This window comes from Lepisosteus oculatus, chromosome 5 (genome assembly GCF_040954835.1).
Source record: "Lepisosteus oculatus isolate fLepOcu1 chromosome 5, fLepOcu1.hap2, whole genome shotgun sequence".
NCBI classification, from domain to species: Eukaryota; Metazoa; Chordata; class Actinopteri; order Semionotiformes; family Lepisosteidae; genus Lepisosteus; species Lepisosteus oculatus.
The window spans coordinates 33,106,156-33,131,315 of NC_090700.1; the positions used below are offsets into that span (position 1 = coordinate 33,106,156).

At 37.9% G+C, this 25,160-nt stretch overlaps 1 protein-coding gene across 2 annotated transcripts in view; it reads left to right on the plus strand.

Annotated features, from left to right (window-relative positions):
- ngfb (nerve growth factor b (beta polypeptide)) overlaps positions 1 to 22,396 on the plus strand; it is a 40,797-nt gene extending 18,401 nt beyond the window's left edge. Inside the window, exons 2-3 of one of the 2 annotated variants that reach the window (XM_015342140.2) lie at positions 17,523 to 17,646; positions 21,375 to 22,396. In XM_015342140.2, the coding sequence (XP_015197626.1) occupies positions 21,386 to 22,087 (702 nt within the window). In that variant the 5' untranslated portion in view covers positions 17,523 to 17,646; positions 21,375 to 21,385 and the 3' untranslated portion in view covers positions 22,088 to 22,396. The remainder of the gene's footprint in view (positions 1 to 17,522; positions 17,647 to 21,374) is intronic. The other variant, XM_015342141.2, reaches the window with a different exon arrangement.
- The last annotated feature ends 2,764 nt before the right edge of the window (positions 22,397 to 25,160 follow it).

Genomic DNA, 25,160 nt, shown 5'->3' on the forward strand with positions numbered 1-25,160 from the left:
TCAAAAGGTCCTTCAGCTTCCTCTGTGGGGATTTCTTCTGATTAACTATATTCCTGCTGGTGTTTAAATGTGACTAAGCACCACATCTGTAACACATAACTGTAGCGTGCCTACTTCATTATTGTGTGTGTCACATTTCTTTGGATGGTCTACTTTATAATACCATTTACAGTTACATTCTTATATTAGTTACAGATATTTAAAGAACAATTGTACAACAAAATACCTTTCATAAATGTTTTTCTCTAAAATAAAACATTTGCTTTAGCATTTGCTATAGCTGTGTGGCAAGGTTCAAGTATCAATAAGGCCTCATTAACATGACCACGTTATCAACATCACCTTTGTGTCAGATACAGTATGTATGTTATCTATATTTCCACTGAAAGGAACTGAGGAAACTGTTATTCCTTTAATCCTGGTTTACTGAAACAAGTGTAGCCATTAACCAAACAATCAATTTGGATATTTCCATCTGGAGGGCAGGGAGACCCAAAATAAGTGGGTCACAGTCTATGCCCTTTCTTTGTATGGATATGTTGAGCCCACAGCTCTTCCTCTTGTGGAAGATTTCTCGTAGAAATATGGCCCATGACATGACTTCGCCCATACGTCCGGCTCAGTGTGCTATCACACCACATGCTTGTGAACTATACTATTATAGGCAAAAATCCTGTGGGAAAACCTTTGCCATCCAATGTTAAAGAAAATTATCCAAACCAATAATTATAGTTTTATTTCTTAATATTGATGGATCTTCTAAAAATAGTTCAGGGGAAAACCTAATGTAATCATGCTCACGTTTGCCAAACTTTATCTAAATATCAAATTTTTTGCTTACACATTTCATTTTTGCATTTGTCAATTAGTTGCATCAGACACAATCTCACTCTACTGTGTTACTCTCTGTGGCTCCTCTGTCTGCTGGAAGAAAACCAAACACTTCCACGATTTCAGTAAGCCAGGAAACCCTAGCTGATTTGAAAAAGGAAACCGAAAGTGCTGATTTCTCACAAGTGTTCTCACCATGCCAACCTCAACCTATTCCGGTTCAGCTGCAACAGCTGCCCAACGTTTCTAGCAATTTTTCAAACTTTTCTACAGACACGTGTCTTTGCCAAGACCCTACATGTTTCCATGTGCTTTTTTTTCCAAGCAAGCCTCTTCAGCCCAACCTCCTTGAAAATGTATCGATTTGCATTTACTGGGTCTTTTGATACCGTTAACAAATTATTTTAAAATGAATGTATTTATAGCCAGAAGGATCTGTTTATTTCATGACTAACCTGTAAAAAAGAAGGCTTGCTCTCTCATGGAATGCCAACAATTAAGGATCCCATGCCTACAGTATATAACAACGTTATATATAAGACATAGATGTTTTGCTGATGATATCTTGTGTCTGCTGAAGCATTGACATGTATTGGAGAAGAGAGAGTGTTTGTCCAGTTGTCCTATTTTCACAGAATGTGAGGTATCATGACCACAGCCTCCATAAAGGGACATGGCATCAGATTGAATTTCAGTGCATAGACAGAATGGATGTTCTTCAACACTTAGGTGGACAGGATGCAAAGCTGCTAATAGGCAACATGCTATGTCGGAGGTGAGAGGATGTCTGGGTTTCCAGATGGGTTGGGATGACGGAGCAACACTGGGAATCAGTATTGTCACGCCCTCTACAGCCTGAGGGCACTCCTACTCTGTCCTGTCTCTTGTTTCCGGTTCTTTGCTGTCCTTCCGGTGTCTCTCTCTCTGGGGCTATATATTTCCGGGTCTTTCATTTGCCTTCGCTCAGCATTGACGTTCGAATGTCCTGAAACCTGCCTAGCACCAGGTCGCCCCACGTCCGCTACCTGAGGGCATAGGTTTCTATTCGGCATTTCCTGAACAGCTGAGCCCGGGCTAACCCCCGTCTTGCCGCTACACATAATGTCTCTTATGCTCTCCCACCATCCTACGGTTTGTCCTTTCCGACATCCGTGACAAGTACTGTATATAGCAAGTATTGCAAGTACTACAAACTGTATTGTGTTTCCTGAAGCGCAAGTCCGGTCTAAAGGATTGGTCAACACTGAATAAGGTTACACTGACAATACTGTCCTTCAGAATTTGGCAGTCCCAGTTCAGTAGTCTTGTTGAGTGAATTTTCGGTACCAGTTCCAAAACTTAGAGATGTTTTTCAATTGCAAGCACATATGAATTAGAACTGTTTTTTTAATCTGAGTTCTGTTGGTAATTATATGGTGTTCATGAATCATAGAATGCAAGGATGTATGAAGTAGACTCATGGTTTTAATGCCTTAATAGTTGGTGCTCCAGCAACAAAGGTCTTCTTCAGGAAGAACTCGGCAAGACAAACACAATCCTTAGACAGGCCTTCTAAGGAGGGAGGCATCAGAAGAGTTGTTAAAGTGAACAAGGAGAATCAAAAGGCCTCTTTTGAATTCCCTGAATAACAGACAGGGGGGTAGTGGTTTGAGACCAAAACTATGCGACCACAACATCCACAGCTGGAAAACCAGTAAGCCCAATTTCTTTCGTCCCTTTCAAACAAAGAAAAAGAAATCTTAGCACAAATGTCTTTCTGTCAATACTCAGATGTCCTTGGGCTGGAAGAGGAGATGGAGCACATCAGGAATGGGCTCATGTCAGAGACAGCACTATAGGACTTCAAAGACCTCCACACAGACCTCCCAAGAAAGGGCTAAGTGTTATTACAGTCCTTCTCCAAAGAAAGAGGTTGTGAAGCCTCCAGCACTGGTGTTCTAATAGAAGTATCAAAGCCTTCTGCTGTCTTGCAATCTCCTTAGTGATCTTATTAAGATGGAAAGCTACCATTGCAATAGATTCAGGTGAGTCACCCTCTGCTGTGATTCCAGTGGTCACATAGCTACAGGACTGGGGTCCAACTCTGACTGGGAAAATGTTGTGTGGTGTTGGCGATGCAAAGAGCAAAGAGCAGGCCCACAACTCTCCATAGGTGGGGGCATATTTGAGAGACCAGTGCAGGGTAATAATAATAATAATAATAAACTTTATTTTATATAGCGCCTTTAAAGGTGGCTTCTCAAAGCGCTTTACAGGATGACAATAACAATAAATAAGAAGACTACAACAATAAATAAGAAAATTTCACAAGACAGGACACAATTATAATTACAACAATACACCAATAACAATAGAGGAGACCGTGGAAGATGGTATTAAGAAGAGCAGAGGGGTGAAGAATGGAAGCAGTTAAGTAAAGGCTTTTCTGAAAAGGAGGGTTTTGAGTCTGGATTTGAAGGAGTTTAGAGAAGGTGACTCTCTAATATCCTTGGGCAAGGAGTTCCAGAGCTTGGGGGCATAGCAGGAGAAGGCCCTGTCGCCCATACAATGTAGACGGGCTTGGGGGACAGTAAGGAGGGCAGAATTTGAAGAGCGGAGGTTGCGAGGTGGGGAGTAGGGCGATAAAAGTTCAGACAGGTATTGAGGTGCCAAGCCATGTAAAGCCTTGTAGGTGAGCATGAGGATTTTAAAGTCTACGCGGAATTTGACCGGAAGCCAGTGCAAGGACTCCAGGATAGGAGTAATGTGAACACTTGCACTAGATCTGGTCAGGATTCTGGCTGCTGAATTTTGGACATACTGCAGCTTGTTCAGAGTAGATTTAGATACCCCAGGGAGCAGAGCATTGCAGTAGTCAATTCGAGAGAATACAAATATGTTGATCAGCTTTTCAGCCACAGTTAATGATAGCATAGGGCGTAGTCTTGCGATATTTCTAAGGTGAAAAAAAGATGTTTTGACAGTATGCTGTACATGTGGGTCGAATGTTAAGCCAGAATCGAATATAACCCCAAGGTTTTTCAATTTTGATTGGAGCTCAAGTACAGAGCCATCTACAGACAGGGTTACAGGACTGGCTTTACGAAGTTGATGGGGGGTACCAATAAGCATGACTTCAGTCTTGTCACAGTTAAGATGAAGGAAGTTTTGAGTCATCCAAATTTTTATGTCAGAGATGCAATTAGATAGAATAGAGACAGCCACATCAGTGTCGGGTTTGGTATGGATGTATATTTGAGTATCGTCAGCGTAAAAATGAAAGCTGAGGCCATGTGATCTTAAAAGCTGACCAAGTGGGAACATGTAAATGCTGAAGAGCAAGGGGCCCAGTATTGAGCCCTGAGGGACACCAGACTTGACAAGACCAATTTCAGACCTGTACCCATTGAGAGAGACAAAGTGACAGCGATCAGTGAGGTAAGACTTAAACCATTTGAGGGCAGTGTCAGAGACTCCAAACACAGTCTCGAGACGAGAAAGCAAGATGTTATGGTCAACAGTGTCAAAGGCAGCACTGAGATCAAGAAACCTATAAGGAGCTAACTTTGGTGTGAAGCTGGTGGCTGGCATGTTACGTGATGTGCCCTGTGCACACAATGTTGAAAAGTTGCACAATTAACATAATGAATTGACAGACAGACATGTTATTGTTATTAAGTATTTGTTGGGGTTTTTGGGAGTATATCAGTGGCCTGAATACTGAGGACAATAACATATATCAGACTGTCACAAAGAGCTGACAATATAAAATGCTCAAGCAGGTCTATGAGCAAGGGAGGAGTGGACACGACACAGAGGAAGGGTGTGCAGAGACATCAAATGTAGTGTACAGTAAGTGAAAAGCAGCAAACAGGCCAGACAATAGTGGTGATTGCAAATGGAAATAAGGCACACATACTTGACTTGACTCCCCTCCTTGTTCTTCTCCTTCGTGTTCTGTGTTGTCATTCTACAACTGTGGAAAGCCTAAAAGTAAAACAGCAGGAACTAGAAAAATCGCAGTGGAAACAGGCAGAGTACAAAGATAACACTCAATAGAGAAGTCTTCAGAAAAAAAGTACTGGAAGAAAGGAAGGTCTCTCAGTTTTAAACAATAACATGGAGAGGAAGAGTTGAAGCAATAGAACACACTATTAAAAGAAGTGAAGATAAGAAAAATAAGACAGTGGGAAATGAGGCTTGCTTGTATCTTAACAACTCAATGTAAAAAATGAACAATGAGAAAAAAATGTGTCTTTTAAATCCCTAGAATAACAGACACATGGGAAAGTGGCATTAGACCAAACTATAGTGGATGACTATGGGGATGAGACTGACTTACTCAGCTCAGCATTTACCAGCGTGAGAAAGAAAGAGACAGGCAGACATAGACTTTGGAGTTCTATATTCAAGTGAGTGGTGGTGAAGACAGGATGTCCCACTCCTTGCTGTTATAAGAACCTGGACTCAATTCCTGGGGTGATACAGTATCTGCATGGAGTTTATATGTTCTGGCCATGTTCTGCCGATGTGGATTTCCTCTGAGTTCACATAAACACTAAATGGTCTGTAGCACAGTAAGCCAGGGGTTGTCCTCATAGCACTAAATTGTTGTGGTCATCTTTTATGTCACAGTAACAAAACTTGAATATTTTGATTTTCTCTGAAGCAATCACTGTACATTCCCTAAAGGAATGTACTTTTCTACATTTCTAAGAACTATTGTTATTATTATTATTATTATTATTATTATTATTATTATTATTACAGTAGTTTCTAATGAATGAGAGAGAAACATGAATGTGTGTAAGTATTTGGCATGGCTTGGAATGGAACAAACCTGAGGCTGGATACGTTGCCCAATCCCCCCTCACTATTGTTAGGATTGAGCTAGGGAGCTGTTTCAAGAATGGAAATAGGGAGGTGGGGAGGATGCGATAGAGATACCTGAAAGGAATTCCCAAGTGTAAGATTCGGATCTAACCTTCTTCCTGAATTGCTATTTTAACATTTGTTATACAGTAATTCCACTTTTATTGTTTAAAGGAGAATGTAATATATTGTTTACAAATGACTTAAATTAATCTTTACTGCCTGAAAGGAATGAAAAGAGTTTTAGCTGCCATCAGTTGCTCCAGGTCAAACATCAGTTTTGCTGTAAATGTAAACATTGTTTTATCCCTCTGAAAAAAGCTTTTTCTAGCGCTTTTAAAAATGTTTCTAGGATCAGTAACCACATGCCTACCCCATTCCATCATTTCCCAGGACAAAAGGTCTATGTGCTTGTTCTGAGCAATTATTAATGAAACTACAAATATAGCTGAAGTACTTATTTTTGAGAAAGAAACTTAATGATCTTCAATTTCTGCAAAATGCAAAAACGGTGTGCTCCATAACATGCATTGAAGCCTTGAAGCCCAGTGATTACAGTGAGAGGCTGCCGTTTCGAAGGAAGTTGGTTTAAAGTGCTTGAAATTAAATGAGTTCGGAATTTTGATACATACTGTACCCATGTCTACAGGAATTCCCTTTCCTAAGTTAGCTCTGTAGACAAGGACAATGCTTTGACCATCAGGACAATACAATATCCATCCATCTGTTACCAGGAATACCTTGGAACCGAGGCAAAAGGGAGCCTGAATTGGGCATAAGGAAAGACTACACCGTGCACGGGGTGATAGTGCATCTCAGGGCAGACACACTACAAAGAAAGGGACATTAAAACAAATAAGAGACCCCAATTAATCTAGCCAACATCTCTGTAAAAAAATGGAAGGAAACTGGAGCCACCAGTGAAAAGCCACCTGGAGAACAAGGACTTTACACCAGGGCCTAAGAAAGAAAAAAGAAAAAAAGAAGTTAAGCTTCTCGTATAACTGTAAGGTTAAAGCACTCCTGCTTTAAAAGGTGGTTTTAATAATGTGAACTTAGGCACAGGACAGTGTAGTCATGGCTCCAGTATTTTGAATAATACCACTGCACCTTTACTTAAATGTTTCTTTTAAGCAAGTTAAGCAAGTTTTAAGTTTTAAGTGTCAATCATAGGTTTCTATGGCCCAAGAATGTATTGTACTTTCTCATGCTTATAACATGCAGTGTTTATGTTGCCTATCTTCTACTTCACATATGCTGCATAGTTCTAGCGTTAACAGGACAGACTGTTTTGAATTTTATATAAATATTGGTCCCCTTGACTCAGACAGTATTAATCAAGCATGTGTGTGTATATATATGTCCCATATGCAACACAAACATTTGAATACTTCCGCATGTGTCTGTAATACAGTGAAATGATTAAATTAAATCTCTGAAGCCAGGGAACTGATGTGCTTGATTTTGACACAATATGTGTAATTTCCAAACCTGTTCTCATTTTTTTGCAATTTTCCTGTATGCTGCAGCATCACAACTGTCGAGAAAAAAAAATATTGAACGTTCAAAGAGGCTTATCACTCCGTTTTAGAAATATTGCTATTGATTTAATATGTTATCATTATTCTTATTTGTTGGTTATTCATGATTTACCTTGATCCAATCAAGTGACTGTTATATAAGCATTCAATGCACTCATTAGAGAGAGAGCTGATTGGGCACAAGGTGAGGACTTAATTCTGGTGAAAATCAAGAAAGAAATCTACAGAACTGAAGCAATATGCCAAGCTTATCAAAAGAAAATTAGTGGAAAACTAGGTCATTCATACACTGGCTTAGTCAGCACACAGTGTTACTGTCTGATGTGTTCCCAGCCTTGCAGTTTTTATCCTGGCAGGATGTTACAGCCAAATCCAGTCTATCAACGATAGATCACAATCTCCATATCCACAATCATTGGATCATTGTGAGGGTGGCTAAATATTCGCTGCGTGCAGGCCAGAGCTGACCGATACTCAATGACTGAATAGATTGAGAGTGGGGTGACCTCAGGTGGACTCTCCAGCATTGGAGCCAAGTCTTCTTTAGTGATGAATCAATGTCATGTCTAGACAACCTGAAGGCAACCTGACTGCATGACATGACATTTGTCACCTGGTGTAAAAATGCTTTGCTTGATATATAGCTTGTATTGCTTTCAACATTGGCCATATACTGTATGTACACTGCTGGCCTGTAACCTTTACCAGTAACCATAACTTTTAAACCTCTATTGATCAACCCAGATAACGGAAAAAAAGTCTCAACAGAATAAAACACGTTTGCTCAATATAATACAGGTGTTCTTGTTACAAAAAACATATGTTTTTTTTTCTAAAATAATATTCACTGTAATGAAAAAAATACTTTGGGCAAAATCAAAAAATCATTATATTCATGGTACTGCATGCTAATCTTTAACATGAATTCAATTATTTGAAGGAATTCTGAAAGGGCAAAAAGGGTTTTAGGCAATATGCATGGAGAGCACCTTACTCATTACATCAATACCCTTCATCAGCCAATCTTCCTCATGAAAATGAACATACAGACTATGTTGCCCTCTTCTGGCCATGATTCCTGTGTATTGTGAGAAATATTTTGGCCCTAGGCATTGCCTGGAGGAAATCCAAAATAAAAAAAAAGATTAACCTTTTTTTTTTAATTTAACTTTTGTGTTTCATTTCAGAAACCAAATTCATATACTGTAAGATGTTATTGTTTCAGGTATGAAATGCATTCATCTAGTTTATTCAAAAAGAGATCTGTGTTTCTATGTGCCTTTCACAAGGCACATTATGGTCAGTTTTAGGAATTTGCATAATTTCCTCCTACAATGATGGACAAGACATTTTGCTATATGGGGAGGGATATTTCTCACACCTTAAGAAAGATGCTATAACCAGTATACCAATTGTGTCCCATCTATCATCTTGGATTGCATACTGTATAAGTGTATATCTTCTGTTATCATAATTTGTCTTCAGGAAATATTATCTTGCTATTAGCTTAATATAGAGAAGTGGTCTGTGATTCTAGTGTGTTCTCAAGCAAACTATTGTTGACTTCATCTTTCATTCCCATCACCTGTGCCAGTGCCTCATGGCACAACACACCACCAAATAAAGGAAAGAGTTCCAGAATGGAGGTCTCATAAAGAAAAAGAGATCAACTGAGAATGCAGTGTGAATTTAGACAAAATCAAAGTCACATAGAAATAAGGAGAATGGAAAAAACACATGGACCCCTACATTACACAGACATTATACAAGGAGTATGGAACAAGTTAGCTAGCTGTGTTGTTAATGCCGATACCCTTTTTCTTTTAAGAAATGACTGGATTGGATCCTCATCTCATCAGAAGAATGGAATATCAAGAGTATATCCAGCGCTTTAGCCTGTTTCGTAGTTAATTAATCAGGATGAAGAGGACATTCAGCATAATTAATATGAACTATTAACTACCAAACAGGCTAAATGTGCTGAGCATCTTCCTCTCATTTGTAGACTTCCTTACATTCTTATAATACACAGACACCCTGAGATTTAACATAAACATTAGATGGAGTAACAGTAAGTGTACTCTCAAAGCTTTGCTTGCGACATCATTTCATTGTTCTTGGATATGTTTCTGATGAGAAAAGGTGTGTTTGGAGTAGTAGATAAACACTAGGACATGAACTAGGGGCACAGATCACAGAGATATTCCTCCATTAAGTCTGTAGAGCAAATGGAAGGACAAAACCTTCATTTTGATGTGATTGTTATTTCCATGCATGTCTGCTCAACTTGACTTTCTATTAGCTACCATAATTAATAATTATCTATTAATTAAAATTAAAAAATGATAATAAGCAACCCTTTCTCTTTCAATGGGAGATAATGTTTAATAATGCTTAATAATGCTTGCATGTCCAACTCAATGGACATTTTTTTAATTGTAATCTAAAATATAACTGTGAGTAATATGTTACAGAATATGTGCAATATGCATATGTGAAAAAATCAAAATATGGCAGCATGATGTTTTGGGGCTATTGACTTTGAATGTGTGCATCTCAATTAAAAAACTCTGAAAAGTTCAGAAAGCCCAGAATTAAACCAGACTTTGTATATTTCCAAGTTTGAAAACTGTGGGCTTTTTTGTAGGCTCTGTGTAAGGAGCCCTTGCTTGACAGTTGCATGGTAATAAACAAAAGGCTCTAAGAACTACTGCCTTTAAAAAAAACTCAAAAACACAAGCTAGTTCATTCTAACATTTTTTAAGCTAAGGCACAACATTGAACTAACACAGAATCCCTCAATTTACTTAATAAAGATATTGCCAGGTCAGGGAAGAGCTATGAAAGTTAAGGTGAAAGTTAAGGGGGATAAAAAGCATGAAACTGTTCACTATTGCCATGCACACATCCAATGTTATGAGAATATTCTTAAAACATTTCTCCTATAATCCTAATAATATCATGCAACTCTTCCTAGCATTTGTGTGTCTGTGTTCTAGATCTAGTTCAATTCCAGGATTTTTCCAAACATGGATTAATGTGCATAATGAAGGACATCAATGAGACCAATGGTACATGTCCTGTCATTCAGACCCCCTAGAGGACCAAGAGATAAAGTCAGAGTGATCACAGAGTATGAACACATAAGGGGTAGGAAGGCTTCCCTTTGCATGGATAGGCTTCGGATCCCCCAAGACGCTGAATTGGATCAGTTAGAAAATGAATGGATAGATGTTAGGGAGGTATTGTTATAAAAATAACTGCATTAAAACATCAGGGGTCGAGGAGCCTGTTTTGATATTCATATTTTAAGAAGATAACATTCCAGGATATAAATTCACTGAAGTCAAACATTCTATAGAAAAAAGTAAAAGTACCAATTTATATCAGAATCAAATTAGAAAATGTCTTTATTTCACAGTCACATTCAGTAATAAACATAGACAACTAAGTATTTATCAACTTATAATAAATCATCTTCAGAAAATCATCTTCAGAGTTCAGAACTAGTTCTCTGGAGCAGATGAAACCTGTAGGAAAATGGAAATGCAGCAGAGGTTTTGAAGAATACGTTTGATGATAATCCCAAGTGTATTAATGGCCATGAAACAAGTCCCTGTCTCATTCCAGACTAAGATGAATTGTAAACTGGGATGGAAAGGTAGAGAAATACACACCCTTGCACATAATCAATTTAAGAGTGCTTATTTAAACTAGAAACAAATCAGACATATCCTTTAATGATTAAGCACTTTACAATTTACTTCTGCTGGTGGATTAACAAAAGGAACAGACTCATCTCTCAGGTATGTAAATAAAGACAACTGACCTCCTCAGGAGCTGATGCAATTCTAAGTCAATAAACACCTCCTCTCCTTGCTTTGAATCGTGCATGTCTTATGTAGTTGATTATTACTTATTCATTTCTAATCATATTGCTTAAAAAGGTAATTATACTTTATTAGTTTGAAGAGATGTGTTGGTTTGGAATTGGCCTCAAATGAAATGAGCTGTAAAAAAGATTTTAAAGCCTTCATTAACAGCATGAAGACAGAGGGAAAAAAAAACAATATTATCCATACTAACCTTCGGGCAATGTCTTTGACTACTTTTATAATTGCAGTCCCTGAAGTGATGGCATCAACCACTGTGTAGAGGGTTGTGATGGTGAGATTGTGAAACAGGGTGTAAGGTTAAGAAATATAATGATTTCTAAGACTAAAAACTTTAATTAATACAATTTTTAAAAATGTTCCTTTTGATTAAAAAGGTTAATCAGTAATAAATGTCAACATTGAAGGCTGTTTTTTTTCCGTTTAGAATTGTTTTAAACGCTATATTATTTAATAGGATGTATTTGTAATGAAGGGCTATTAAGCTGTAATAGAACAACTTTCTCTAACTTCCAGCTGATGCTTGGAGGAGTTTGTGACTTCTCTGAGTGTATTTGCTTGCACTGATGTAGGCTTTATATGTGCACATTTATATGGCACAGTGGTTAGCTTTGCTGCCTCAGAGTACTGTTGCCCTGGGTTCAATTCTGGTCCTGGGGTACTCTCTGTGTGGAGTTCATATGCTCTCCCTTTGTTTGTGTGAGTTTACTCCAGGTACTATGATTTCCCTGCTATGCTGTCCCTTGACACTGAATTGGATACAAACTAGATGGATGGATTATCTTTCACTTCACACTTCATCAACTCCTTGCAAGTGTGTCTCCTCGTATCCACAGAGAAGCTGAAGTTCCATAAATAGTATCATTATTTCCTGTAAGATGTCCCTTCATACACAGTGTTACCACGTTTTCTCAAATTAAACATATTGTGGAAAAATATCTGTGCTTTGTGCAATTTACAAGCTGTTCCAGGAGATAACTGGAATGCAGTTCCACGGAGAAATCGTCAACACCATGATGTAATAGTATTACACCCCTAGAATCCACATGCTGATAACAGAGTGTAACACAGCACAAAACCATATACAGAAATAAGTTCTGGGTCAGGATTTATAAACCTAAAAACAGATCAAGGCTCTAACATGCAGTATATCTGTAGAGTTGTATATAGATAAGAAGCTTAATAGCAAAACAAAAGTGCCATCAGAATTTTTTCAGCGTTCTGGTTGGAATGATTTGATAAACGGAGCCTTCAGAAAGCAAATATGATAAGAAAGTATATGATGAAAGCAAATGATAAGAAGTGGAAAAGGTTTTAAATGGCATCAATTAATAAAAGCAGATATTCAGAGAAATGGAATGTCCTCGAAACGTGATATACTGTGTAATTAAGAATCTTCTGTCATGTCTCTTGTGATAAAGGCTACAGTGAGGGTCATTAGATCTAAGATAAATTGCAAATTATCTTCTATTTACAATATAGATTAAGCATTCTTTGGTTGCAGCTGCAGAGTTATTGCTTTCCAACCTCCATTAAGTTGAAAGTTACTGCTTTGTTCTTATGACTCTGTTTTTTAAATAAGTTTTAAATTATAAAGTAATTATTATAAAGTAATCTCCTAGAGCTAATTACACAATGAAACTACTCAGTGGTCCAGGGCTGTTGTTTTCTGCCAACTAGAAGAGCCTTTCTACTACAATAAAGTCAACAAGCTTTAAGAATGCTTCATAAAAGAATGGTCAACAAGGAACTAGGAAACTGTAGTGAAAGAAACTTGGTCTAATTACAAGTATTTAATCCAGCTGTCATAATAGACTATAATTAATACATTGTTTATATAGTTTAATATTAAGGAACAGTACTTTCTGGAGCATCTGTATTTTTTAAATTCAAAACAACTGCTTTAAAACCTAAGGCTGTTTGGACTCCCAATATTTGTTTGGAAGTGGGCATTTGAGCCTTATTGTTTATTCAAAAACAATTAAGCTTTTTGGTGTTTCAGTTATTTAATCTCCCATTACAATGGCCTCACTGACAGGCTTTCCAGCTCTGTCAAGCTGGCCTGCTGCCTACATGCTCTCCCATGAGTCTCTGACAAAAGTCAGGGACCTGGCGGTAAAATACATTGATATCTCCAAGTGATTTAATAACATACCCCCCGCCCCCCCCCCCCACCCCCCCCCAACTCCAACACACACATTTTCCTTCGTTTCAAACTTGACTATCTGTTCTATATCTGTCTCTTTACAGTGGTGATTTCTCTTCATAAGCTCCCCTGTGCGTCTTTTTGTTTAATTTTAGAGCTCTTCGAATATTTTTTTTGCCTCTTCAGAATGTATAAGCTTCCTGTAAACACTGGAATTCTGAAGCTCTTTGTATTGAGTGCTTCATCTGTAGTTTGTCAGCTTCATGGAACCTGAAACCTGAATGTTCTATAAAACTCAAATTCTTCTGTTCTTTTGCTATAGGTCCTGGTGGACCACGGCTTACTGGAAAGAGTTAGGGAAAAGACTTTGGAGTTAAATTCTACGGTCTCGCATTAATAATAAAGTTAAAGTTTTAATTTTACTTCAAACATACATTGACAAACCTCTGTCAGACCTGCCTGTCATGACCACTGTCTTGTTTTCATTTAATAGCAGGATGACTATAATAAATACATTTCAGGATGTATTTTGTGAAGTAGAGATTGATTTATTTTGAATTCATCACATAATGAATGAACTCTCTGCTCTCTGCTGCTGTCTACAATGTTAAGTATGAAAAAAGTGAGAAAAATGGAAATATGTCCAGGTAGGGTTTTCAAAATCATTTTAACTTTCTTACTCTCAGTTTAACTTAGCTACGTCTCCCCTAGAGGTTTAAGTGGGGAAAATGGGGAGCTTTATTTAATTGTACGAAGATTTGAGCAATCTTCAAGTCTGAAGAAGAAGTTGTGAATTAGCGCGAACAGAAATGAGAGCATGGCATTTAGCATTCCAGTCTGAGTGAAAATTTAAATATCTTATTTTTCCTTATATGAATCCACCAATAACATCCCTCATTTCTTTAGCATCAGCCGATTTATTAGTTTTAAGCTATCCTAGCCCCTGTATAATCTCTGTCTTGTACCGTATTCCAAGTATGTGCATTACCTTGAATAGCTACTGCTTCAATTTGACAGTTAATCATTTGAGAGGAACTTTAGAAAAACTTTTCTAAAAATCAAAATCTACTATATTATATTGTAACAGATTCAGGTCCTACAGCTTGTGCCCTTGCTGCTCCTCCCCAGTTCATCTCTCCACCACATGGGCTTGAACCCGGGTCTCCGGCGTCACTCAACAGGGGTTTTGCCAGCTGAGCTGAAGAAGACCTTCCTCAGGCCAGGTGGCCAAGATCCCTGTTATGCACAGGGGCGTATTCGTTACACTCTCCCCTGCTCAATTCGCCATCCTCAGCGAAGGGCAATCCCATCCTACTGCTAACACCAATGTAACAGATTTTGGTTCTCAGGCATGTGCCCTCACCACTCCCACCCCAGTTCGTCCCTCCATTACATGGGTGTGAACCTGGGTCTCCAGCATCACTCAAGATGGGTCTTGCTGGCTGAGCTAAAGAAGACCTTCCTCAGCCCAGGGACCAAATTCCTTGTTATGTGCAGGGGCGTATTCATTACAATATAATCTATTTGTAGCCATTGCTGCTGTTGCCTGTTCGAAGATCTCAAAGTGCTAACATGTTTGTTAAGCAAGTCCTACTAATTCAAAATCCTTGTTGACTATATCTTAGAATCGTATTGTGTTCCTTTTTTCCCAGACGTGTCTTCTTTGCTGGTCCTTAAATTGCAGTCTGTGATTTTCCCCTTATTTTTTCTGCCAGAGGTTTTCAATGTGAAATGGTTCTTGTGATTAAGAGAGTGTTGATCATTTCAAAGAGAAAATGTGTTTTGATTATAGTCGTGGACTAGTCTAGCTCTCTGCCCCATTCAGAATTCGTCCAAAATATTTTTTCATAGCCTCCACCCCTGGCTCAGCTAAGGCACTTATTTCAGTCTTATCTGATCCCATACTCTGAACAATTTCGTTTCATCAAGAGATCTTTATTTGATATTTTATTTGGCTATCCCTGAACACAAATCCAAAATAAAAGTCCCAATTCACTGCAGAACTAAAGAACTAAAATTCCTGTGTTTTCAAAGAGGTATAGAAGATTGGGAAGCTGAGTGCTTTGTATGTAGATCTGGTCTTATATCTCTGTGGTAAAACAAAATATATTGTTATATAAAGCATACAGGTATATGTTAAACATATACACAAGTTATTTATGTCATATAACATGTTATATAAAATTAATACAATGCAATTAAATAGATACTGTTACACACACTCCTCTCCTCCCTCATCCTCTTTTATTGAATGCTCAAATAGAATAATCCTAATACTGATATGATGGTTTAGTTCCATTTACAGTATTGTTTCTATAACCTTACACATGATAAAAGTAAGATAACGTGGTTCATAATTTTTTCAGGTGGCGGGTATCTCTGGGAGTTTTGTTAATTGACTATGAAAAACAATTTGTTCCTTACATTTTGACTGAATACTTCAAGCCATGGAGGTCTATCTTAAGTGCTTCTAGTATCTGTAATATGTCTTCTTTGTCTATGTTAATATTATTTAATATAGAGTTTTGTCTTTCCTAAAACTGAGCCTATGTCTATTATTTCATTTATAAGCTGAGTGTATTATAATTTTACAATTTATGGTCTTTACCTATGAGATACTTCATCTTTTAATTTTGTTTTTTAATATTCTATTACTTCAAATATCTATGTTTGACCTTTCTATCTCTCTCTAAGATCCTTTTTAACCATGCTTACCACCCATAATACTTTTGTATTCTTGAGTGGATCTTGAGTGGATCTTGTTTTTGAACATGGTTTATAAACCTTTTTCTTTCACCTTATACTATTATTTATTGATTCACTTAATAATTTTATACTCCTTTCCTGACTTTGATTTATTGGTGAGGTTCTCATTTTAATGATTAATTGTTTCTTAAGCCTCTTCCTCTTCCATTCTGGTTTAAATATTTTAGAATTCCTTTGTGGATCCTTACCTTTAGCTGACTGGTTCCCTTCTTGTTCAGTCAATCATGTCCTCTTACTGTAGATAGCCTTTGCTGTTGAGGGATTTCCAGTGGCCTTCTTCTGAACATTGTGTTCTCAGCCATATGTTGTGCTGACAGTTTGTATTTGTTTGAACAGCTTGGTTTAGGTAAGATGCCAGAGAAAACATTTGATTTCAAGATTCAGTTGGAGTGTTTCAAGATTCACATTTGTCTCCGGCAATGATTATTCCTCTATTTTTGGGTGTAGCTTGGCATTATTGTTATTGATTGAAGGTGATGTGACTGGTATGTCTACAGTGCCTATGTTCAGGGTGTCCTGGACCTGCGGCCTTGACCATCCACCACAAGTTGAAGCAGTGTTGTGGGAGCTGTCTGGATAGACCTCTGTATTTTGTGTTCTTTAACAACCTAGGGCACTCTGTTGTCAACCTTGCTGCAGCCTAGAACAGACATGATGTTTAATGTTAGTCCTAAATCAAGACTAAACCAAAAAATAAATGGGTTACAGCAAAAATATTCTCATAGACACATCAAATAAATAAAATACAGTAAATAACAGTAAAGCAAACATCCTTTTTTGAAAACATAAACTTTTGTTATCTGTACTAGTGATATACACTATAATACAGTAATGAACAAAGAAATAAGTGCCAGACCTAACTACTGTATGCATTTGCATCAAAAGAATGTTGTTAAATTAAAAATGTAGGGGAAGAAAATGAACAAGTCACAGGTGTTCAATACATTAAACAGTTTAAGCATAATCTGTTGCCTCATGTACTTTATTTGCTTTTTTTCTTGCTTCTGTAGATTCCCCAATTACTGAGAGTCTTTTCCCATCGCATTCTTCTTTTTCCTGTGCCTCCAATGTCACAATTGTGTCTGACCTGTAAAATGTTACAGTAGTAAGATTCAATTTAATTGCCCATTTACTGTACATGCCCACTTCTGAATACTATCTAAATTACCTTATATTGACCTACAGTACATTTTTGTTGGCTTCTTCAAATAAATTCAGAAACAGGAACCATACTGACTATCCCCGATAATAACACGCTATTGAGCAGATGTAAGTCTAAAATTACCAATAAAATACTTTACCATATACGCTCTTTAAGATCATAGGTCTACAATTAGTGGTGTCAGTCCATTCCCTTCTTATATGCTGTATATTGGTATTATTTTAGCTGCATTTATATTAGTAGGAGGGTGTCTGTGTGTGCAGCTCTCTCGTGCATCAGGATTGCGGTGTGGCCCAAGCCCTGCTGTCAGTGACATTTCTATTGTTCCACAGGTGACAGCAGAGGGCAACAGTGAGGTGAGAGCAGTCCGGATGGCAGGCAGCTGGGGTCTTGCCTGCCCTGGATGCTCACTCTAGGAGCCCAACGGGCCACAGTTCACCTGCAGACAGTGCACAGGTGAGAGGCAACTTTATCATCATGGGTTGCAGTTTTAAATGAAACTTATACAAACAACATATTTCAGTTTTTCATTTTTAAAGAATATTTTCTAACATAAAACAAGTCAAATTAAAATAATTAATTTTGAATTTCAGTGCTTAGAAATAAAAATATCACAGATAACTAAATTTCAATGTAGGGTTTATAATTCAGTAAAATGAGAAAGAATTGGGCAAGGGCCTGAATACTTTTCCAAGGCACTGTATGTAAAAACATAAGGACTTTCAACAGAAACACTTTCGCTTTTGTAGAAGCCTTCAACTTCATTTCACTCGCTCTTCTTGTTCAAGTGACCCTAGTGAACTGCAGACTGCGGTGAAAGCATAAATTCTTTGTACAGTATATGTGAAGAGTGTTTTCAGCTAGAAAACACACAAGAAATATTACTTTCTGGCATTCTATATACTTTATAGTTTGTTCCAGTTTTTCTTTCATTGCTTTGTTTTCTCTGCAACAATAATGCAATACATGTGACCAGGGGACAAATCTGGTTAAATAAAGGGCTGAAAATATCTCTTATATTCACTAAAAGTAAAAGAATATTAGACACAGAAGGTGACATTTAAAGCTTTATATACGAACACAACCTTATTTGTACATAAAGAATACAATGGTGTTTGCTTTTTATCTAAATTACACAAATAAAATTAAATAGCATTTAAATACCATTTATTTTGCATTTAAAATGAGAACGGGGTAATTACAGAAGACCTTGTTACTTTCTTGATTGTTTTTAATCTTTTTTTGATTGTCTTTAATCTGCTCACTTAAGCTAACAAGCCTTGTTACATGACACCTTTTTGCCAAAGGCTTCACTGGCATATGCTTTGTCAATAAAAATATTATTTTACTTTTTAGTGCTATCTTTTGTTACAAAAATGACATTTTATAAAGAACTGGATTTTAATGTTACCAACGCCAAGTACATGTCCATTCTATTATAAAAATTGACCCAGCATAGCAAAGTACAAGAAGAAATAAAACAATTGGCTTTAAATTAGACATTTGTATGTGCAATGATGACTTGTGTGTTTTCTTTCAAAACATCCATATTTTACAATTACATATTTTAAAGCCACGATCAGGCAATGATGCCTGTACCTGCCTGTACTGCAATTACTGGGGAGACTGGGATTAAAAATGAAGAGAGAGCCCACAGTATATGTTGTTTAATTGCATTGTATTAAAAAAAACCTCCAGCCTGTGCTCAGCTGAGACTCTCTAAGACATCAGAACAGCTGTTAAAATAGTGAGTTCATAGAATCTCAGATTCAAATGCAATCCATATTGCAATTCAATAAAGTTCAAGTTTTTTGTTGAAGTTCAAGATATTGGTCAAGTGTCTTTTGTTTCTTTCCTTTATCTTTATCATTTCCTTTCATGGAATGAACCTTTACATGTTCCAAAAACAATTAATAGCACAGGTTGGATAATACAATGATCCATGCAAAGATATGTACTGTAAGTTATCCTAAAAGTGGATGAAGGGGCTGATGTGTAGGATATATTTGTCTGAGTGGTTGATTTTGCCTCCTCTTACACTTCACTGCAGCAGCTGTGTTCTCAATAGGATTATGGTACAAGCAGGGGAATAGCTCAAGGGCATGTGTTCCTTCATTGGTCCCATGGGATTGTTTTAGGGTGCATGTTGGCAGCCTCAGTAGAATGTAAGAGATTAGGAAAGGATGATGATGAGAACAAGCCCGTCAGCCCATCAGCTTGTCATTTTCCCACATAACCATCACAGTATCAAGCCTAGACTTGAAAATTCCCAGCGTCTCGGCCTTCTTCTACATCTACGGTTGTGCATTCCACACATAAATGCCTTTCTATGTAAAAAAGAATTTTTTAATATTGGTGTGAATCTGCTTTTCAGACGTTTCCACTTATATCCCCATATTTTGCTCAGTCTGGGAACTGCTTTATTCATTTTTAAAGTATTTGAAGATCTACATTAGACTCCTTCTCAGATTGCTTGTACTGACACTACAATGATTAAATTCTTTCTGCCTCTTTTTATAACTCATTTTACCTTATACTGTACCTCCTTTAACTCTAGAATGGGTCTTATTGGTGTTTTTTGGACTTTTCCCAGTTGTCTTTTGTAAAGTGGTGACTAGAACTCTATGCAGCACTCAAACCATGGTCTAATTAATGCATTGCATATTTTCAACATAAACACACCTGACAAACATATTCGTTAAATTAGTTTTATTTAAAATACAGGAAACTCTACCATGGAGACATAACATACAATATATCAACAAATGTTGCCGCCAATGCGTTGGCATTAAGAAACTGTGAAAAATATCCTCATTCCATACAGATGAACAAATTATTGTCATTAGAACTTTTTTTGTTTGTGCTTCAGCATGAACATTCCATACTGTAAACGTTCATTTTGTGTCCCAGTGCAAACCATTGCCAAATTACTTCTTTTTTTTTCTTGCATTAATTTATGGCCACATGACCGGAACGCCATTGCACTTAGGCAGCCAGAAGATGTAAATATGGTATTTAAGGGATGTGTCTTATGTGTGAACTGCCATTGCTAGCTAGCAAGCTAGCCCAAATCAGCAAGTTTCTTCATGTTCCCCTAGATAGGGGATTAACAAATCTTCCAGGCTACATTTCATTGCTTCAGGCTCTTACTCCCAGGGTAGTTTTACCTACATTAGTGACTTTCATAAAGTCACTAACTAGAAACTTGTTTTGACCACAGTGTGGGGTCTGAAAATAACCTCCACCTTTATCCTCATTTTCCTAAAATAAATTGCCACATTTGTATGTGTCCTTTCTGCGTGATTTCAATACATTTCATAGTACTACTGATCTGACTTTGAGTAGCCATTTAATTTATGCTTTTGATCGACAGCTCTATCTCTTACAATGCACTGCCTCACACAAGAGTGTGTTTCTCACAGGGGGAAACAATAGAGATGAGTCTAGGATTTCTGTAATTATCAGCCTTAATCCTACAGAGTGACATTTTCTGTTGAAAACTTCAACACTGTAGATGTCGACTCTCAAATCTGTAGTATTAAAGGTTATTTAACTGATGAACCTCCTCAGTAACATGGTATTACCCCTAAAATATCATTTACAATGTTTCACATCAAAGTAACAGACTTAGACATAATATGAGAGCTTGAAAGTTTAGTCAATAATCTGATATGAATATGATATGAAATGATAGCAACCGATCCATACTGAATGCATTAGTTCAGTGGTATGGCCATTAGAGGATAATTATTAGTTATCAGTGGGGAGGAGAACAGACTAATGAAGCTACTTCATAGATGGGGATTATTAGGAGGCCATGATTGGTAAAAGCCATTTGGAAATTTTGGCAAGGAGACTAGGGTAAAACCCCTACTCTTTTTGAGAAACTTTTAAGAACCATGGAGAGTCAGGGCCTCAAAACAGATTTCTCTTCTTTAAAACAATTACACACTGCAAAAGTAAGCAGTAAAAAAGCTAGTGTTTACAGGATTATTAATATTAATACTGTAAGTAAAAATTACATGACTTTCCTTTTCCAATGTGATCATTTTCCTTTTAACAGAGCTTATCACGTGATGTCCTTTGCCATATTTTCTTTTGAAACCTATTTGCTAGTGCCATGCCATTCACAACCATCTGTAATGTATGAAACACCTAAATGATCTTCTTGCCTGTGTTGGCAGGACGGGTGCCCATGAGGTCGTCGACGCTGGTCCTGCTTTTTCTGATCAGCGTCCAGGCTGTGGCGAACATGGGAGGGGATGCCCATGCCGGGGATACAACTCAGCACAATGCCAAGCAATCAGAGATGCAACAGGAGCCGAGCGCCTTCTCCTCCAGCCAGCACCGCAACCCCAACATCCCAGACTCTATCACCACAGTGGACCCTAAACTCTTCAGCAAACGCCATTACCGATCATCCAGGGTGCTTTTCAGTTACCTGCCACCAGATGAAGAAGTGGGAGAAGAGGACGTCGAGGCCAATGGGGTGCATGGGACACTCGAGGGACCTGGGTCAAGGGTCAGACGGCGTGCTAATCCTGACAGTCAGGCCCTGCGTCGTGGGGAGTACTCAGTGTGCAAGAGTATTAGCACTTGGGTGGGCAACAAGACAAAAGCCACGGATATCAAGGGGCAGGAAGTGAGTGTGTTAGCAGAGTTCAATATCAACAATGTGGTTAAGAAGCAGTACTTTTTCGAGACCACTTGTGCTGGCAATGACTCAGGTTCCTCAGGCTGCCTAGGTATCGACAGCCGCCGCTGGAACTCCTACTGCACCAACACCCACACCTTTGTGAGGGCACTGACTGTGGACAAGAAACTGGTGGCCTGGCGGTACATCCGCATCAACACAGCCTGCGTGTGCGTGCTCAGCCGGAAGTCCTGGAGACACTGACCCTGACTTGACTGCCTACTCCCACTGAGGCCTCCCCCTGCCTTCTCTCACCCCACCCAAACAGCGACAACAACCTTAACTCCAACAAACTGACCCTCCAACCCCCTCTCCGCCCTCAGCTGCTCCCTCTTCCACTCCCTGCCCTACCTCACTCTGTAAATTATTATGTTAAGTTGTTTTAAGTTATGAGGACTGCATGTTATATTTATAGTTTATATGGTCAAAAAAACAAAAAATTACCAAAACGAACAGAAAGGAGCTTTTTGTTGCTGTTGTTGTTGTTATTTATTAAACACTTCTATACATGCCTACCGTGCCCCTGTCTTTCCTCAAACAGCCGCAGAGCCCTTGACAGTTTGTCAGAAGGGTAATTCTTTGATATTCAGCCAACAAAAGGAATTAAACAGATTTGCTTTACCATGACTGATGACTTTAGAAGAGTCTGTGTGCCTTTATAGGTTGCCTGAATGTAATGGAAACCACAGTTACTACAATACAGAAGCAGTCGTAATGGTGGTCCTACCCAATGTGATGATCCTGTCACTGGGTAATTATGCACAGTTAACCAGAACTGGATTTTTCACCAATGCTTCCTGGCAGTTTTCATCGCTCGGTGATGTGCTGGTGTGTAGTTCACAGATGGTTCATAAGAGGTTTTTTTTTAAGTTGTAGCACTTCTGACAGTACATTTAGCCTCTCTTGATCTTGTTGCGTCATCAGCCTTGCATGCTGTTTGCACATGAACTATCATCAGCCCTGCGTGCTGTTTGCACAAACACACATCACGATTGCATATACCATTTCGCAAACACACATTCTGAACCACACATATGTTACCATTCTTCATGATATTGTCATGCACAGAAGGTAGCAAGGACTGTGAGAACAAGAAATGAAACAAGCTAGTCTATTATACCCCGCTCATCTCTTGTCAACAAGGATAATTGTCTTCCATGAACATGAAGGAAACTGATAAGACCGATATGAGATCTGCACATTCTGTGTTGTGTGCAGGATGAGCAGGAGGTACAGTATGTGGGGAGATATCAGATCACATACAGTACTGCTCAGTCTGGTCTTGGTGAGCTCTTTTCAACACTTTCGCTAGGCTTACTCGTACTGGCATCTTCAGGTCTCAAAAAGTTGGGCTCTTTTGTATTATTGTTCCTCCATCTGGTTTGATCAAGAGTTATAACATACCAGGAAATGCTCAATTTATTATCAAGGTTAAAAATGGGCACAACTGATAAAGAGTTAATTATATAATTTAATAAAATAAATGATTAAAAGAACAGAGAGAAGACAGAAACAACCTAAAAGCAGAAAGGCAAATGTTTCACCAAGTGTTTTTATGTGACAAGCAGCGGATTAGAACAGAGAAAGTGTTTTATGTCAACCTGTCCTGCACATATTTCAACGATGAGACAACGTCTGCGAGTGTTTTATTTGGTATGTCAGCTGTGGTCAGGCTATTCATACAGTATATGGTGAATATCTGACAGGTGTGCTCATTTCTGCTTTGACAAGAAGATCCTGTCATTGAATCTTTGAATCTGCCTGTAGCATTAGTTTTGCTCATAAGCAAAATACAATTATTATTACAAGTAAAAATGATTTCATGGTTCATTTAACTTACCATTAGATAGGGAACATATTAGGATAAATACATGATCCACACTTCCCTTGATGTGCAGACCAGAACATTGAGCTCCAAGGTGACTTGTGAAAGACACCAGAAATCCATATTTTAAGATTTGCTTACCATGTCAGGGAACTTGTTAGAGCAGTGAAGAAGGCTCTAAGCCGATAGTTCTCCATTTCACCTCTCCTGGCCAAGATTATACTGACCTTTCTTTTTAAAAATCCTTTTACAGGGATTTCAGGATTCCTATTCAAGAAAATCAACTAAAACAGAGACCAATAATATCCTGAAATATGGATCATATTCCCTCCTTCTCTCAACAACTGACTGGTTTCTTTTTTAAAATCCTCTCCATTTTCATTTTCAGATTTTAGCTTTTCACACCTCTATCCCTGATCCCTGATCCCTCTGCCTGTCTGCCTGTGCTTGCTACAGTATTTCTCGCCTGCTCTGCCCTTTACTCACCTGTATTGGAACTTATCTCCATCTTAGACTCTCTCTCTCACACCTGAAATAGGCTCAGCAACCGAAACATAGTGTTTCTCCTTTCTTTGATTTGGCATGGAATTAACTTTTACTTGTTCCAATGTGGTCAAATGTGCATAGTATGGTACAAATTTGACTTCTGACATTGAGAAATGTGTAAAAAAAATCTTCAACTAATTAATAGTAACATGTTTTCCAAGGTATTTCTACAGCACATCTCAAAAGAACTTAGAAAATATCAAATGTTAAAGATGCAGTATGTTTAAAAATGAAAGACATGACACATTGAGATTTTATAAGGTTTAGAGTATAGAGCTTTCTCTTAAACCTGGTTATGATAGCTTTAAGGTATGAACCTGGTATTTAAAGGAGAAAAAAGGGACACTTATTTGCGCAATTTAGACAGCTACCACTTGTTTCACTCATTCCTTAGATTCCTTCTAATATAAGGCATAACACAACACCCTTCCAGCAGAGGTATGAATTGAAATGTTTCATTTTACACAGTTAAGTGAAAAAGGTTAATAGGGCCTTTATGGTGGTTAGGTTTAATCAGGATTCTTTGAAAGGAGAAGGATGGGCACCAGTGATTCGTAACACACTGCAACATGTTGTCAAAGAGTGTTCTCACCTGAAAATCCATGTGCAGTTATCAGGGTAAAACAAACATGAACGTCCTTCCTGAGAACTACTGTAAACATAAATACAGTATGCAAACACACAGTAGTAAGTCTGTATACAATTGAGAACTCTGGCTATACATATTCTTCAAAATACTTAAATATTAAATTAAAAAAAATACTTCTAATCCCTCCTTCCTAATTAGAATCATGTGCCTTAGTTTATCTTTATTATTTTTCAAAAGAACAATGTGTGATTGTTTAAAGAGTAAAAGGAGAAGAAAAGTCTAGAAAACACATTTGTAGCGGTAACCATGGAAAAGAG